Source organism: Anabrus simplex, chromosome 1 (genome assembly GCF_040414725.1).
Source record: "Anabrus simplex isolate iqAnaSimp1 chromosome 1, ASM4041472v1, whole genome shotgun sequence".
NCBI lineage: Eukaryota > Metazoa > Arthropoda > Insecta > Orthoptera > Tettigoniidae > Anabrus > Anabrus simplex.
The window spans coordinates 369,895,958-369,913,502 of record NC_090265.1 but is presented as its reverse complement, the minus strand read 5'-3'; the positions used below and the strand labels follow the sequence as shown (position 1 = coordinate 369,913,502).

Here is a 17,545-nt window from a genome sequence, read left to right as displayed (position 1 = left end):
CAAACCCAATATCTCCTGGAAGCGAGCTCACAGCTGCACGCTCCTAACCGCACGGCCAACTCGCCTGGTGATCCCACAATGTTCTTCTGATATATTATCCTTAAGACTGGTCACGCATCCCAGCCGCACATGGATATGCAGTCCATCAGTACAATGTTCGATGTGTTCATGTTCCTGAGCTAACGTGTAAAGGAAAATGAACCTTAAATGCATTATACTGTAAGAGTATGTAAATACTTCATGAACATAATTATATATACCTACAGTACGGTACAATAAGGTTCATTTTCCTTTACATAATGGCAACTTGATGTTTTTGGGGTGTACAGAGCTGACAAAGTTGGCACTGATGCCGATGCGGAATCGTTGATAAGATAATCAGCTATGTGGGAAATTACACAGACAAGGATGTTATTGTAGCGAGTGACTTCAATTACCAAATGTTAACTGGGAAGGGAATGCGAATGACAGAAAGCAAGAACAACACGTGGTGAATAAGTTAATATGGGAAGGACAGTTAAATCAGAAAGTGATGGAACCAACTAGAGGGAAAAGTATTCTAGATACAGTGCTGATAAAACCCGTTGTGGTCTACAGAGAAACTGAAGTGAAATATGATATAAGCAATCATGAAGCTGTTTTCATCATTGTCTATATATATAAAATAAGAGTTTTGTCTGTACATTGCTCAGAATTTGAAAATAATGGTATTTCTGCATTGGTCATGTCCACAGTAACAAGGAAATGCACTTTTTACTTTTCTGTAATTTCTGTCTGTCTGTCTGTCTGTATGTATGTATGTATATATGTATGTATGTACACGCATCACGAGAAAACGGCTGATGAGAATTTAATGAAAATAGGTATGTAAAGTCGGGGGATGGGCCACTACAATCTAGGCTATAAATCATTTTATTCACGCTGAGTGAAATGGTAGTTTAGGGGAAGGCATAAAATTTAATTCTCAAATATTTATATTGTTAGTGGTCCTATCGATGAATACTACATAACTAAAGTTATATAGAATTAAATTGTTGATAATTTATGTCTTATACATTTTTACCATATCGGCTATGATAACCCAGATATTCATGAATTTGTATTTTTGTTGCCAAGTCCATATCAAAGCCGAGCCACGAGAAAATGGGTCAACAGAATTTAATGAAAATCGGTACATAGAGTTGGGGAATAAGAAACTACAGTCTAAGCTATAAACAATTTTATTCACCCTGGATGAAATTTTAGTTTAGGAGAAGGCGCCTAAAATTTAATTTTTAAATATCAATGTTACTGGTCCTATCAAAAAGTACTACATAACAAAAGTTATAGAGAATACAGTTTCCGATCATTTATGTTTTATTCAGTTTTACAGTACTGATTATGATAAGAGTGGTATTTCAGAGTCGGAAGGAAACTAAATATGTAGGCCTACAACATCGAAAGCGCATAACATTGATCAACAATAACATTACATTGACCACTGTTTGTTGTGATGTTCTTTGTCACTTATGCTACCACTCAATGCCGATAGATGGGATTACTGCTGTGTACCAAGTATAACAGCCTGACTGAATATTGGTGGGAAATAGCTGGGGAGTTAAAAATCTTTCTGCTATAGCATGCCATTCCTCTGGTTCATACATTTTCTGATATTGCTGGTACATAACACACTGGTTCACCATAGTATTCCAGCTATTCGATCCCTAATCTGACGCGCTGTTTTGAATGAGCAGTGTGGCACACTTAAGACAGAGGCTCACTTATTAATTACACACACATTACAGACCGACAGAGGAGCACGATAAGGCGCACCATTATCGGTACATACCATCTATCTTTCTGGAGATAGGGGGTCACATACAGGTAACAATGATGTAATAACCAGGGAAGTAGTAGTAGTAGTAGTAGTATGACCTGGTCTAGAATTACAATTTAGGACTATTCCAAATTATTGCACAACAATGTACTAAATAACTCAAAATTCAACAGAGAAAAGAGCTGTTTCTTAAGCTTCTTCCTCTTCACTTTTATTAAATTCTATATTCATTTTATTCTAAGCAGTCAAGGGGGGGGGGGGGTTTTCTCCTCCAGCTTTGAGGAAAAATTTGCCTCCAAGTCAGATAGATTTTTCCGCCAGTGTAATGAATCGAGATTTTTCAACTCATCGGGTACTCCTAGGAAACAGATTAGTAAAAGGGCATAGTTTTTGCCCTGGGACTCTCCACTATTCGACCCCCACTCACGCCCGCCGAAAAAATACGAAGGGTGTTCCGGATTACGGCTGTCTACGGCTTTGGTCATTCCAGCTCTGGAACTTTGGACTGTTAGATCGGCAGTGTAGTACTGTTCATTAAAAGCGAGAAAGTGTGTGGTTTTTCATTTGATCAAATATTTCATATGAAAGCATTGCTTTTAATCGCACCATTCTTACTGACGTCATTGTAATGACCTATGTTCATTTCAGTTTGGAAAACCACTAAGATAGTCTTTCTGAGGATGTAATAAGGCAGGTGGAGAGTGTCTGCCATTATAATGAAAACTCCCCAACCTGATTGTGACTGATGGTAGGCAAGCGGACCTAGCATTACAATGAAAGTTCCCTAACCCAGTCATCATATGAAAAAAGACGTTTGGTGACTTCCCCGTCGCGTTTCTGGGGCAACGTTAAGAGCTATGCAATTTAATACAATCTTGCTCACAACATGTACACTACCTAACCTAGAATTCTGCATACAATGTAGAATTCCGTAGCGAAGCACGGGTACATCAGTTAGTTAAAAACAAATGTGATAGACAGGAAGATTGTAAAAGTAGGACTATTAAACAGTACCATATAGTTGATAAGAGAGGCATGGGGAAATTGTTCAAAAGCAATTATGATCAGTGGAAAATGGTAAATAAAAATGTAAACAGCCTGTAGGATGGACTTGAAGCAGTTGTTGAGGAGGGTGAAAACAGGCATGTACCTTTAAAAGCGGTAAGGAATAGTAAAGACCTGCTATATTATAATAGAGACATAAAGTGACTAAGATGGAGGTGATAGGGGCAAAAGATCCACATTGGTTGATTCCCCAAACAAATAGCATTAAGAAAAAAAAAAAGATGGAGGTGATGGTTGGAAAGAAATAGAGTTATAATCCTCTACGTTAGAAGCGGTCATTTGGAAAATTACTGTGACGAAATGGTACATCATACCAAGAAACCAATTGCGTCACTAGACTGCCCATTTATTCGCCTAAAGTTTCGTACTATAGTAATATTTTCTCATATATTCCCGATTTATAGCAAAGATAGACCTGGTGCAAATTATGTACGTTTCTCTCAAGATGAGAAATTGTTTTCCTCGCCCAATGGACAGCTGTAGTCTTGAAACCTGGTAGGCTAAGAGATAGAAGTAACCCAATTTTAATTTCCTATTGCATTGCAATATAGCGCCCGCCATTTTGTATTGGAGGGCGGGGAATAAAAGTTTGTACTTATTAGAACTTTTCCGTAGCTTACAGGCTAATAGCTATAACTCTGGCCAACTTTCAAGTTTCTACCTCATCTAGAAGTCATCAATCTTTAATGTCAGTGAGTGAGTCAGTCAGCTGTAGGCCTATGGTTTTATAGGCCTATTACAGAGATAGGCCTGATGGATTGGGGATGTGCACATTTACCGTATAAGTGCAGACTTTTGTTTGGAAATTTACTGTGGCGGAAGAGTGCCTCGTATAAACAAACGGATTGCGGCATCAGACATCCATTTTAGTGGTCTACATTTTTGATCCTAACACATTTTGTCGTATATCGGCTATTTATACCATTGATAGAGGTGAAAGTTTCGATTCATGTCAAATTTTGTAAATGTCACAAGTTGAACAATTATTTTTCCCAATTTAGCAGACAGCTACAGTCTTGAATCATGTCAGGCGTATCGACCACGAAACAATCTGCAATTTGGTTCTTTTACATTTAACATATCACAATCGGACACACTTTAGACTGCTTTAGAAGCTTACATTAGGCTGAAATTTGAGTAGTGTTTCCTATTTATTATTCCTTCCATTTTCCACACAATGACGGCAGCTAGAATAATGAAAGTTGGTTTACGTATGGCCAATGTATGTGGCAAGGGGCCTGTAGAGTTTCACGATTCTACCTGTCTTATGAGCATTTCAAACGGTGAAAAAATGTATGAAAGAGAAAAAAATTAACCCAAAATGAGAAAATGCATCTCAATCTAAAGTAGGAGGAGTCGAGATATGACAAAAAGTCATAGGACCGAAGTTGTAGACCTCTTCATTTTATAGGTACAGCAAAAGTTCTATCCGTTTTTGCCAGGAATTACCGTTTCACCACCAGGTCCCGATTTCAAGCAGTTAGCGCCCTGGGCAAACAATATTTAGCCGCCCGCCCCTCTGCTCGTTCTAAAAAATAATTGTTTACAAATTAAATATTACAGTTTTCAAGATTATGAGTTTTAAAACAACACATTATGCAAATACAGTTCTCATAATTAAAGTTATCAAGCCAAATAAAGATAAGAGCCAAATTAGAATGAGGCTGTTTTAATTTTTATTTAAAAAGCCGTTGGTTCAGTTTGATAGGTTGTATGTAAGTAAATAATTTGAGAAATAAGACACGTTTTCTTCATAAAATGTAAATATATAGACTAAATTCAGGTTTTAAAGTTAGAATATTTTGAAGTGATTTATATAGTCTAATAAAATAATTGGAATAATTTGAGGAATTTAAAAATAATTTGAATGTAATGAATTTAAGACGTAATTCACGCAGGCCATAATTACTCGATCCGTCGGCCGCCGCCCTTCAAAAACTGGCGCCCTGGGCAAATGCCCAGTCCGCCCATTTGTAAATCGGGGCCTGTTCACCACAAAATACCTCGAAACGAAGGTCTGCACCGTCGTTAAAGTTTCCTCAGAATTATGACATTTTTCAGTGGTAAAATGTGAGATATTTGGAAATCTTTGAATTTCTCCGTCAGTTACAGGCCAAGAGCTATTACTGTGCCAAATTTTAATCTTCTATCACATTGCAACACAGCATTCGCCATTTTGTTTGGGCGGACGAGAGTAAAAATTAAAAATTTGTAACTTCTCCATAGCTTGCAGGCTAATAGCTATAACTTTGCTAAATTTCAAGTTTCTACCTACCTAGAGGTAGTCAATCTTTAATGTCAGTCAGTGAGTGAGTCAGCCGTACGGTATAGAGATTTTTTACAATTTGCTTTACGTTGCACTGACACAGATAGGTTTTATGGCGAAGATGGAACAGGCAAGGGCTAGGAGTGGATAGGAAGCGGCCATGCCCGCACACATTTGCCTGGTGTGAAATTGAGAATTCATGGAAAACCATCTTCAGGGCTGCCGATAGTGGGATTCAAACCCACTATCTCCCGAATACTGGATACTGGCCACACTTAAGCGACTGCTACTATTAAGCTTGGTAAATAGAATTAGAAATGGTTGTGGAAGTAAGCGAAGAAGTCAGGTAAGGTTAACATGATAAGCTTAATAGACAGTCATATGAATTTTAGTGTTAAATGGAAGGATATGTTAAAGGTACTTTAAGGCATGCCTTTGCTGGTAGGACCTAGTGTTTACACTGCACTATGTCTTCTGGTATAGGCTAGAGCAATTTTGTTACTTTCATAGATCTGTCTCTTTCTTATCCTTGGCTTTGACAATATGAAAGTGACTGAGGTATGAGCGATGCTAGTAATGCCAATCCTTATGCAGCTAGTCCCTGCTATGAATGGTGTGAAAATGTTGCTCATAGGGTCGGTTGGTGTATGCATTTCAGTGGGCTTGGCAGACTGATATGTAATAACAACTCTGGCTCGGTGAGGAAAGCAACGGGAAACTACCTCACTCCTCATTTCCCTAGTATGCCTCTTCAGTGATGCCTAGGCCATCTATGACAGCTGATGGCAGAGCTGTTGAGGATCCCACACCAGCAGAATCGCTGACTTACTTACTTACTTACTTACTTACTTACTTACTTACTTACTTACTTACTTACTTACTTACTTACTTACTTACTTACTTACTTACTTACTTACTTACTTACTTACTTACTTACTTACTTACTTACTTACTTACTTACTTACTTACTTACTTACTTACTTACTTACTTACTTACTTACTTACTTACTTACTTACTTACTTACTTACTTACTTACTTACTTACTTACTTACTTACTTACTTACTTACTTACTTACTTACTTACTTACTTACTTACTTACTTACTTACTTACTTACTTACTTACTTACTTACTTACTTACTTACTTACTTACTTACTTACTTACTTACTTACTTACTTACTTACTTACTTACTTACTTACTTACTTACTTACTTACTTACTTACTTACTTACTTACTTACTTACTTACTTACTTACTTACTTACTTACTTACTTACTTACTTACTTACTTACTTACTTACTTACTTACTTACTTACTTACTTACTTACTTACTTACTTACTTACTTACTTACTTACTTACTTACTTACTTACTTACTTACTTACTTACTTACTTACTTACTTACTTACTTACTTACTTACTTACTTACTTACTTACTTACTTACTTACTTACTTACTTACTTACTTACTTACTTACTTACTTACTTACTTACTTACTTACTTACTTACTTACTTACTTACTTACTTACTTACTTACTTACTTACTTACTTACTTACTTACTTACTTACTTACTTACTTACTTACTTACTTACTTACTTACTTACTTACTTACTTACTTACTTACTTACTTACTTACTTACTTACTTACTTACTTACTTACTTACTTACTTACTTACTTACTTACTTACTTACTTACTTACTTACTTACTTACTTACTTACTTACTTACTTACTTACTTACTTACTTACTTACTTACTTACTTACTTACTTACTTACTTACTTACTTACTTACTTACTTACTTACTTACTTACTTACTTACTTACTTACTTACTTACTTACTTACTTACTTACTTACTTACTTACTTACTTACTTACTTACTTACTTACTTACTTACTTACTTACTTACTTACTTACTTACTTACTTACTTACTTACTTACTTACTTACTTACTTACTTACTTACTTACTTACTTACTTACTTACTTACTTACTTACTTACTTACTTACTTACTTACTTACTTACTTACTTACTTACTTACTTACTTACTTACTTACTTACTTACTTACTTACTTACTTACTTACTTACTTACTTACTTACTTACTTACTTACTTACTTACTTACTTACTTACTTACTTACTTACTTACTTACTTACTTACTTACTTACTTACTTACTTACTTACTTACTTACTTACTTACTTACTTACTTACTTACTTACTTACTTACTTACTTACTTACTTACTTACTTACTTACTTACTTACTTACTTACTTACTTACTTACTTACTTACTTACTTACTTACTTACTTACTTACTTACTTACTTACTTACTTACTTACTTACTTACTTACTTACTTACTTACTTACTTACTTACTTACTTACTTACTTACTTACTTACTTACTTACTTACTTACTTACTTACTTACTTACTTACTTACTTACTTACTTACTTACTTACTTACTTACTTACTTACTTACTTACTTACTTACTTACTTACTTACTTACTTACTTACTTACTTACTTACTTACTTACTTACTTACTTACTTACTTACTTACTTACTTACTTACTTACTTACTTACTTACTTACTTACTTACTTACTTACTTACTTACTTACTTACTTACTTACTTACTTACTTACTTACTTACTTACTTACTTACTTACTTACTTACTTACTTACTTACTTACTTACTTACTTACTTACTTACTTACTTACTTACTTACTTACTTACTTACTTACTTACTTACTTACTTACTTACTTACTTACTTACTTACTTACTTACTTACTTACTTACTTACTTACTTACTTACTTACTTACTTACTTACTTACTTACTTACTTACTTACTTACTTACTTACTTACTTACTTACTTACTTACTTACTTACTTACTTACTTACTTACTTACTTACTTACTTACTTACTTACTTACTTACTTACTTACTTACTTACTTACTTACTTACTTACTTACTTACTTACTTACTTACTTACTTACTTACTTACTTACTTACTTACTTACTTACTTACTTACTTACTTACTTACTTACTTACTTACTTACTTACTTACTTACTTACTTACTTACTTACTTACTTACTTACTTACTTACTTACTTACTTACTTACTTACTTACTTACTTACTTACTTACTTACTTACTTACTTACTTACTTACTTACTTACTTACTTACTTACTTACTTACTTACTTACTTACTTACTTACTTACTTACTTACTTACTTACTTACTTACTTACTTACTTACTTACTTACTTACTTACTTACTTACTTACTTACTTACTTACTTACTTACTTACTTACTTACTTACTTACTTACTTACTTACTTACTTACTTACTTACTTACTTACTTACTTACTTACTTACTTACTTACTTACTTACTTACTTACTTACTTACTTACTTACTTACTTACTTACTTACTTACTTACTTTAAGGCAGAAACAGGTTCCAACAAGGGCATTCCAGGAATCATTAATGTACAAGGGGAGTGCATGTGAGGATTTACAGAAGGCAGAAGTATTCAGTCAGCACTATGTAGAGATTGTTTGTTACAAAGATAATGTCCAGCTAGAGGAGGTGACTAATGCAAATGAAATATTAAAATTTATACATAACAAAGATATTTACAATAAGGTACAAAAGTTGAAAACAAGTAAAGAACCCATTAGGATCTACAAATCTCACTCCCAGTTTCCCACATACCCACTCCACAGTAATTTAAATCCCTTATCACCTTCCAGTCAGTATACCTCCTAAACAGTATTCCATTGATAACAATCTCTGCTTCCTTATACTTCTCCCTGCTGTATTAACCAGATCCCACACAACCCCAACTATGTTTAGGCTATACCAACATGAAAAACTACCACCTTCTCCTTATTGCTTGAGTATGAAAAAAAAAAAAAAGGGGGGGGGGGGTGCTTTTCTCAATTCCTGCATTATTGGCAAGTGTAGCATTTTTATTTGGTATTCAGAGGGTCTAGTATCAAAATCTGTCAAATATCTTTCCAGTATTAGATAACATCATGTTTCATCATTATTTTCAGTTCCCCCTGTACAGTTCCTGCCAGCTCGGGCTGTTGATGGTATTTCTCCACCGTTGCCTCTCCTTTCACCACTCCTCCGCAGTACTATATTCCAGTCCAGTCTTCTTTTTCTTATACTGTTCTTGACAGAGTCTATCCATCTTGCTCTGAGCCTTCCTCTTGCCCTCTTTCTTAGCCTCCTTCCCTCTTCCATCCTCATAACATGTCCAAACCATCTTAATTTATTCTTCTCCATCCTATAACTCAGTTTTTCTACTTCTATCTCTTTTGTGACCTCAACATTTACTCTGTCTCTCCTTCTCTTTCCTACCATATTTCTCAGGAACTTCACCTAACTGGCCTGAATTTTACTGTCATCTCTTGCTGTCAATGTCCAAGTCTCCTTTGCTTTTTTTTACAATTTGCTTTATGTCGACTGACACAGACAACACGACACAAGATAGGTCTTATGGGATAGGAAAGGCCTAGGAGTGGGAAGGAAGCGGCCATGGCCTTAATTAAGGTACAGCACCAGCATTTGCCTGGTGTGATGTCCGAGTCTCTGATGCACACGTTAATATAAGGTATAGCACATCTTGTACATGATCTCTTTACATTTCATAGGGACTTCTCTGTTCCACACCAAGTTCCTTACATTGTGTAGAAAGTATTCCCCCTGTTTGTGTGTAAAAGTTTTTAGTTTAAGTCTCAAGTCTTTGTTTCTCAGGATCCTTTTCTCTTCAATTTGCTGCACTGTCAAGCCTAACTCATCTAAATCATCTTGGACTTCTTTGAACCAATTTTTTCTTGGTTTTACTTTTCCAAGAGTAGTTGAAAAGATGTTTCAGTACCCCGATTTCTGATAGTCTTGATATGTGGCAGAAAAATGCAACCCTCCTTTTCTGCATTTTGTGTATTATTGACAGTTTCCTGGTATATAACTTCATTAGGTAATAATCACCATTGTCCATCTACTTGGTGTTTTTTGTTTATGATTGTTCTAAGGATTCTTCTTTCTGTCTTCTGTAATTTATCTGTTGTTGATTTGGTGTTCAAATTGAATAGTGTTTCTCTAGTATAGATTGCTTCAGGTTTAATAACGGAGTTGTAATGTTTGAATTTTGCATTTATCGAGAGAGATTTCTTTTTTTAGGTTGGCCAAGTGATACGTTGTGCTTGTTTCATTTTAGTTGTTCTGTTTACTACTGATACGTTCTCATTTAAGTTCCAATTAATAATCTCCCCAAGATACTTGAATTTATTTACAATCTTAATTTGTTTGTTATTACTCAGTGTGATAGTTTGTGTTTCAACCTTGAAGGATGGCATCATTTCCGTCTTTTCAAATGAGATTGTAGTCCGACTTTTATTGCTATTTTTTCCAGTTCTTCAATTTGGTGTTTAGCCTCTTCCACAATATTTGCGAGCAGCGCAAGGTCATCTGCAAATGCCAGGCAATTGAGTTTGATATTTTTGCCAATCTTGATGTTTGGTTGGCATTTCATAGTCCACTCTCGCATGATTTTCTCCAGTGTGCAGTTAAATAGTAAAGGTGAGAGAATGTCACCCTGTCGAAGTCCAGTGTGGATTTCAAATGATTCAGACAACTCCCCTCTGAATTTAACTTTTGATTTAGTGTTCTTAATGGTAATTCCAATAAGGTTGATAAGTTTCTGGTGTAATCCAAATTCCTTCATGATTTTAAGCAATGACTCACAATGCTGTCATATGCTTTCTTGAAGTCAATAAAAGTGGTGACTAACATTTTGTTTCTCACTCTTTGATGTTTCATGATCCACTTAAGACTCATGATTTGACCTGGACAGCTTCTTCCAGGTAGAAATCCTCCCTGATATTCTCCAAGTTCTTGGTCGTGTTGTTCCTGAATTCTTGTTAGGATAATTCTAGACAGTATCTTATACGTGATATCAAGTAAAGAAATTCTTATATTAAAAAAGAAAATTTGTGATGATTTTAGCAACCTTGGAGTAACCCTAATTCCTTGTAATATATAAATTTAACCTCTTGATAGAAAAATTCTACAGTAATGTGTATCTCTTGATAATTTAATTTGACAATCAAGATCATGATTAATCTTCCTTTACAGTTATGGTACCTGTGTCCTCGACAGTAATACCACTACCAGTATATAAAGTGAGTGCCAGCCTTGGAGTGGGTAAAAAGAATGATAAGGATGGAAAACCTGATGAGCCTACTAAATTGATAACCGGTAAGAAGACCAGAAATTCAGAAAGTAATATCCTAACTCTCAGTGAGATTTTTAAGAAGTAGATATATTTTTGTTTATGAAATACTGTAAATTACACTATACTGCAAAGAAGTCCTATTTCTGGAGGAAAGATGTGTGATTTTCATAGACATTTTAACTCTGAATTCAAATCTGGTTTTAGTTTCCATATATCAAGGACAGTTTAGGAGTAATCCAATTTTTAATTTCTTTTAATATCCTCATATCATTATATATATAGAGCTTTAATTTAGAGTCATAGACATACTGACAGCAATTCAATTAAGGGGGTTCTAAACATTAGGATAGTAACAGAAGGTGATAGTTGAAGTGCTCACATAATGTTCTAACTTTTTAACAGTCATTCACAGGAATGTTTATAAATGTTTATCAAAAATGGAAAATATGGACAGAAATTTTCCACCACAAAGTTTCATGTCTTATTTCTTCCTTTTGTGTTGAGCATCCTTCTTGTCCCGAATTATACTCCAGCAATAATTGGCTAACACTGTGGGCATCCATTTCCCTTCATACCATTTCTCCCTGGTAGCTATGCCTTGATGAAAACTTTCTCCATGCTCACCTGATACATCAATATATGGTAACTTTCTGGGAAGTAGTATCGATGTGAGTCAAGGACATATTGCATCCTAAATCTTTATAAGCTTTGATCATTTCTTTCATGACCTCTTTATACTTAGGGTCTCTTCTACTTCCAAGGAAGTTTTGAGTTACTTTCTTGAAACATACCCAGGCTCGCTTTTCTTTGTCAGAAATTTGCCACCACAAAATTTCATGTCTTATTTCTTCCGCTTTCTTGTCCTGAATGGTACTCCAGCAATTGGATAGAACATACTGGATAGAAATACAAAAGAGGAGAATCCTTCTCCTCATCATCATTTAACCGTCTCCAGTTTCCAGGGTGCGGTGCAATAGCGCTCTCCACTTGTGTCTACGCAAGTACACTACTTCTATTTCTTCTTCAACTTTACACACTTCCTCTTCCTTACAGATCATCTTTAATTTGGGAGATCCATCGTGTCCTTGTTCTTCCCCTAGGTCGCTTTCCTACAGATCTTTGTCAAACCATTCGTGCTAGAATTTCATTGAGTGGTTTTACTTGGACGTCTTTGCGGACCTTTTTTTTTTTTTTCTGCTAGGGGCTTTACGTCGCACCGACACAGATAGATCTTATGGCGACGATGGGATAGGAAAGGCCTAGGAGTTGGAAGGAAGCGGCCGTGGCCTTAATTAAGGTACAGCCCCAGCATTTGCCTGGTGTGAAAATGGGAAACCACGGAAAACCACCTTCAGGGCTGCCGATAGTGGGATACGAACCTACTATCTCCCGGATGCAAGCTCACAGCCGCGCGCCTCTACGCGTACGGCCAACTCGCCCGGTACGGACCTTTTCATTTTGTATCTTAACTCGTCTCGTTTTCTGCAGCACTGACCTCAAGAATTTAATTTCCACAGCCTGAGGTCTGCTGTTAGTCCTTGTGTTGGTGGTGCAAGTTTCCAGACCGTAGGCCTGATACAAAGTTTACTTAGATATTAAAAGAATTTGGCTGTCCCAGGGGAGGTTCCTGACTTGATGATACAAATGAGCTCCTTGCTGAATCCTACTGGTGATTTCATATGAGCAACGGCCATCTCGAGTTACAATGTTGCCAAGGTAATGGAAGAGGTCAACTCAATTGATATATCTGAAGAAGCCAAATAAATAAATTTTAAATTGGTAGAAATTGTTGCATTCTCACTGTGATTTTGCCACAGCATCTGAACAATAACATCAATGTCTGAAAAAGAATCAGAAATAGTGAAGTTAATGTTGCCAACTATTTAATTTTCTAAAAATAAAAGTACCACATTTGCTGCAAACAATGATACCACATGATATATATGTTCAGATTAATGGAAAACTCGCTGAACATGCAATTCTGATTTCAGATTCGAATTTAGCGATGTAAATTCCTTTAGAATTACATATTTTCATCCCAGAAATATAACCTTTGTAGAACAGTGTTATTTGTTTAAAATAATCTTTTATTTTATAGATATCTTCTGCATTTCAGTCCAAACTGAAGACAATGGCATAAAAGCTTCCAGTATTAAATTATACAAGATTTGGAACTCTTAAAATATTAATAATGACTAGTTTTTGAGCAAATGTTGCCGTTGTATGACACAGGACATGTTCAAAAGGGAAGCTGTAAAATTATTGAAGTTACATGAAAAATACTGCAATCTGAATTAGATTCCTATAGGGAAACTGGGGATTAACCCAGGATAGCCACTGTCTCTTTATTTGTTGGCAAGGTTGTTGTACTGGATCACGAACAGTGGAACCATACAGGGTTCAATATAGCAAGATTACACAGCTAAGAGATAATCTGATGACAATAAACAATCATAAATTGATTAATGAAATGAAATTAACTTCAATGATGACAAACCATGTTATTAGGAATGTCAGTGATGGTTGTTGTGTTGCTTTAAAAGATAGTAGTAGTAAATTAAAACCATCATTTAGATCGGTTAATTATGTACATTATAAAACATCTCTTATAGTCGCCTCCCATGAGTTATTAGGAGGCAGATCTGTTTGATACCCTAACAGGGACAGCTATTTGTTGGATATTCTCTCTTTGGTGGGTATCTGTTGAATATTTTTTCTTTGGTAAAAAAAAAATTAGACATTACATTTCTGTGAAGTAGGTTACTAGCCTTGTTTACACATATTCTGAGTAAGAATTTTCACTCTAATAATGGTATAAGGATAACCTGTGGATTGGATAGTCCTGGCAGCTTGGGCATAAGGTGGGTCACATCTTGGAATATGCCTAGTTGCCTACTCCTATTCCATAGTAACAGGTATACCAGGCTTTTTTTTAATATTCTTTATTTTACAATTTCAGCAACTAAGAAGAAGTCTTCACCCAAAGATGGAACAGATGAAATCACCAACATTAAGCAGATCACAAAAGAAGAGTATGAAGTGCAACTATAAGATACTTGTAACTGAGCTCGTTAACACAAAGGACAATAGCGTGGAATGTCATGAAGAACCAATTAATGGAAACTAACATAATTTGTAACAGAAATATTTCCCACTAATGGACATGATCAGATTGATCATGTCTTCAGGAGCTGTTAATGGTCTAGTGTCATGGCTATGAACATATCAATGCTAATTTGAGAGATCAACATTCAAGGTTCAATTTCTTCAGAAGCAGAGGTAGAAATGTATAAATTTTACATTTGTAAAAATATAAGTATGTTGTATATTTACTGTATGTTAACATGTAACAAAAGGCTATGTAAATATTTATCCTTATTTACAAATAAAATAATTATTTTTTAAAAGGGATATTTTACATGCACCAAAAGTATGAATACACAATTAGATGGTGGATAAAACACTCATCACTTCACTTAAATATATGTAAGTAAACCTACAGGTGGTCTGCTGTCTATACACTCATTTCTTTGGAATATTTTTGAGATATTAATTTATTTCAAGACAGCTGAAGGCCATTTTAGTGGTTTTTAGATTTTTGGCATGTCTACTTATTCAAGAGCAGGTTTTAACATGCATCTGATTTAAAAATTGTTGAATGGACTGAGAATTTACACGAAAACCAATACAGTTAATGTTTACCCAGATCATCATCAAGTATTCAGTCCAAGGACTCATCTGTTGTAACAAAGTGATTCCAGGCTGCACGATTTCTTCATTGCTACATAGCTGCTTTCTCCGATTTCTTGTAAGACCTGTCTCAGGAATGATATCCTTGGTCTTCCATACTTGTCATTATCTGGGAATGGCGTCTAGTATCGTCCCACCATGTAAGAAGTCTTCTGCATATTAATTTCACCACAGTATTTTACTCGACGTAAAACTTCTGTGTTTGTGATCTTATCCCTCCAGGTCACTTTACTCATTCACTGGAAACACCACATTTCATAAGCCAACAGGCATTTGATGTCAGTCTTATTCATTGTCGAGGTTTCCGAGGCATGCAGTAAAACTGTCTAGACAAATGCACGTGGAATTCTCATACAGAGGAAGATACCGAGCTTGTTGGTGCTAAGCAATTTGCTCTTCTGCATTAAAACAGTCTTAGCTTAAGCAATTCTGCTCTTGATTTCAATTGTACATCTTCCACCCTAAATTATTTTCTGTTCTACTATGACATCATTAATCTTCAGACACAAATTATTGTTGTCTGTGATATGGTCGTGCATTCTGTCTTTATTGTATTTGCAGTTCTGTTAATCATAGACTGCAGAGAAGATTGACTTCCTGCTAGTGTTGTCTGATCATCAACAAAATTATTGTGATTAATTTTTTATTTACTTTCACTCTATCTTTGTACTCACCAGTGCTTCTTCCATCATCAAATCTATGAAAACGTTGAAGAGGGTTGGTGAGAGAAGACACACCTGTCTTACCCCTTTCTTGATGAGTAATGGACTGAAAATCTTGCTTGGAAGGATATTACAGCTTCTTGACTGTTGAGCAAGTCCCAGATGAAAGAGACGGTATTCTACTCTACTCCTACGTAGTAGAGGAAATAGTTTATACCAGGATACTCTATCAAATGCCTTTTGATAATCTACAAAGTATACATAGAGACTAATTTTCCTGTTCATCAAGTGTTCAGTGAGGTTTGTAATGTAACCTATCACATCTCGAGTGCCCACACCTCGATGAAAACCAAACTGTGGGTCCATGTTACATACATACATAACTATAAACCATTATGCCTTACAGCGTTCAGTCTGCAAGCCTCTATGAATTTACTAAACGTTGCCACAATCCTCTATTTGCAACTGGTGCTGTGACCTCATTTCGTTGTCCCTCCATAACAGAGTCCATTATTCTCCTGGGTAACCTATTCTCCTCCGTTCACCTCACATGACCCCACCACCGAAGCCAGTTTATGCTTGCAGCTTCATCCATTGAGTTCATTCCTAACTTAGCCTTTATCTCCTCATTCTGAGTACCCTCCTGCTATTGTTCCCAGCTGTCTGTACCAGCAATCATTCTCGTTACTTTCAAATCTGTTACTTCTAATTTAGAAATAAGACATCCTGAGTCCACCCAGCTTTCACTCCTGCAAAGCAAAGTTGGACTGAAAACAGACCGACGTAAAGATAGTTTTGTCCGGGAGCTGACTTCCTTCTTACAGAATACTTGTGATCGCAACTGTGAGCTCACTGCATTAACTTTGCTGCACCTTGATTCAAACTCAATTTCTATACTACCATCCTGGGAGAATACACATCCTAAATATTTGAAATTATCTACCTGTTCCAGCTTTATATCACCAATCTGACATTCAGTTCTCTCAAATTTCTTACCTACTGACATCAATTTAGTCTTTACATGTTACAAATCTCATGGTTAGTCCGTATTGAAATGTACATTATGTCAATAATGTCCACCTATTCAATGCAAATTACTTAAAAATTAAGACTTAAATCTTGTCATATTAAACTATAGGGACATGTTTCGCCTATTTTATGGGCATCATCAGCCTCAACCTCATACCTATCGGACTAAAATCAGGATCCTCATTTGCTTTAACCAAAGTATTAAACAGAGAAAAGTATATTTTAAAGTTGAGGACACTTATTATAGGTTCTCATTTGACAATTTACGGATTAAAATACATCTAAAATATGACTATAAAAGATGATTGTTGTTGGTGCACTCTTATATTAAAATCTTCTTTAAAATTTTATACAAGCTAAAATGTCCTTATTTACGAAGGTAATCCCAAACATAAGGTCTTCTATACTTTTTATAAATACATAGACCTGTTAATTTCTACAATGGTTTATATCATTTTACAGCTTGAACATTTAGCTATTTTCCTATAAAATTACCATTTCGGTCGATGCATTTTTGTAGACGCTATGACAGTTTTTGTATGCCCAAATCATACCAGCTCGCCACCATGCTGTTCAGGAAGTTGTGAACCTCATCTTTTACCTCGTCGTCAGTGCTGAATCGCTTTCCAGCCAAATGTTCTTTCAACTTAGGGAACAAGTTATAGTCACTGGGCACCAAGTCGGGACTATAGGGCGGGTGATGA

At 35.4% G+C, this 17,545-nt stretch overlaps 1 protein-coding gene across 1 annotated transcript in view; it reads left to right on the top strand.

The window, feature by feature from the left end:
* The window catches only part of LOC136866209 (uncharacterized), a 52,124-nt gene extending 37,317 nt beyond the window's left edge, over window positions 1–14,807 (top strand). The window contains exons 2-3 of the mRNA XM_067142986.2: window positions 11,301–11,423; window positions 14,360–14,807. Coding sequence (XP_066999087.1) covers window positions 11,301–11,423; window positions 14,360–14,451 — 215 coding nt within the window. The 3' untranslated portion in view covers window positions 14,452–14,807. The remainder of the gene's footprint in view (window positions 1–11,300; window positions 11,424–14,359) is intronic.
* The last annotated feature ends 2,738 nt before the right edge of the window (window positions 14,808–17,545 follow it).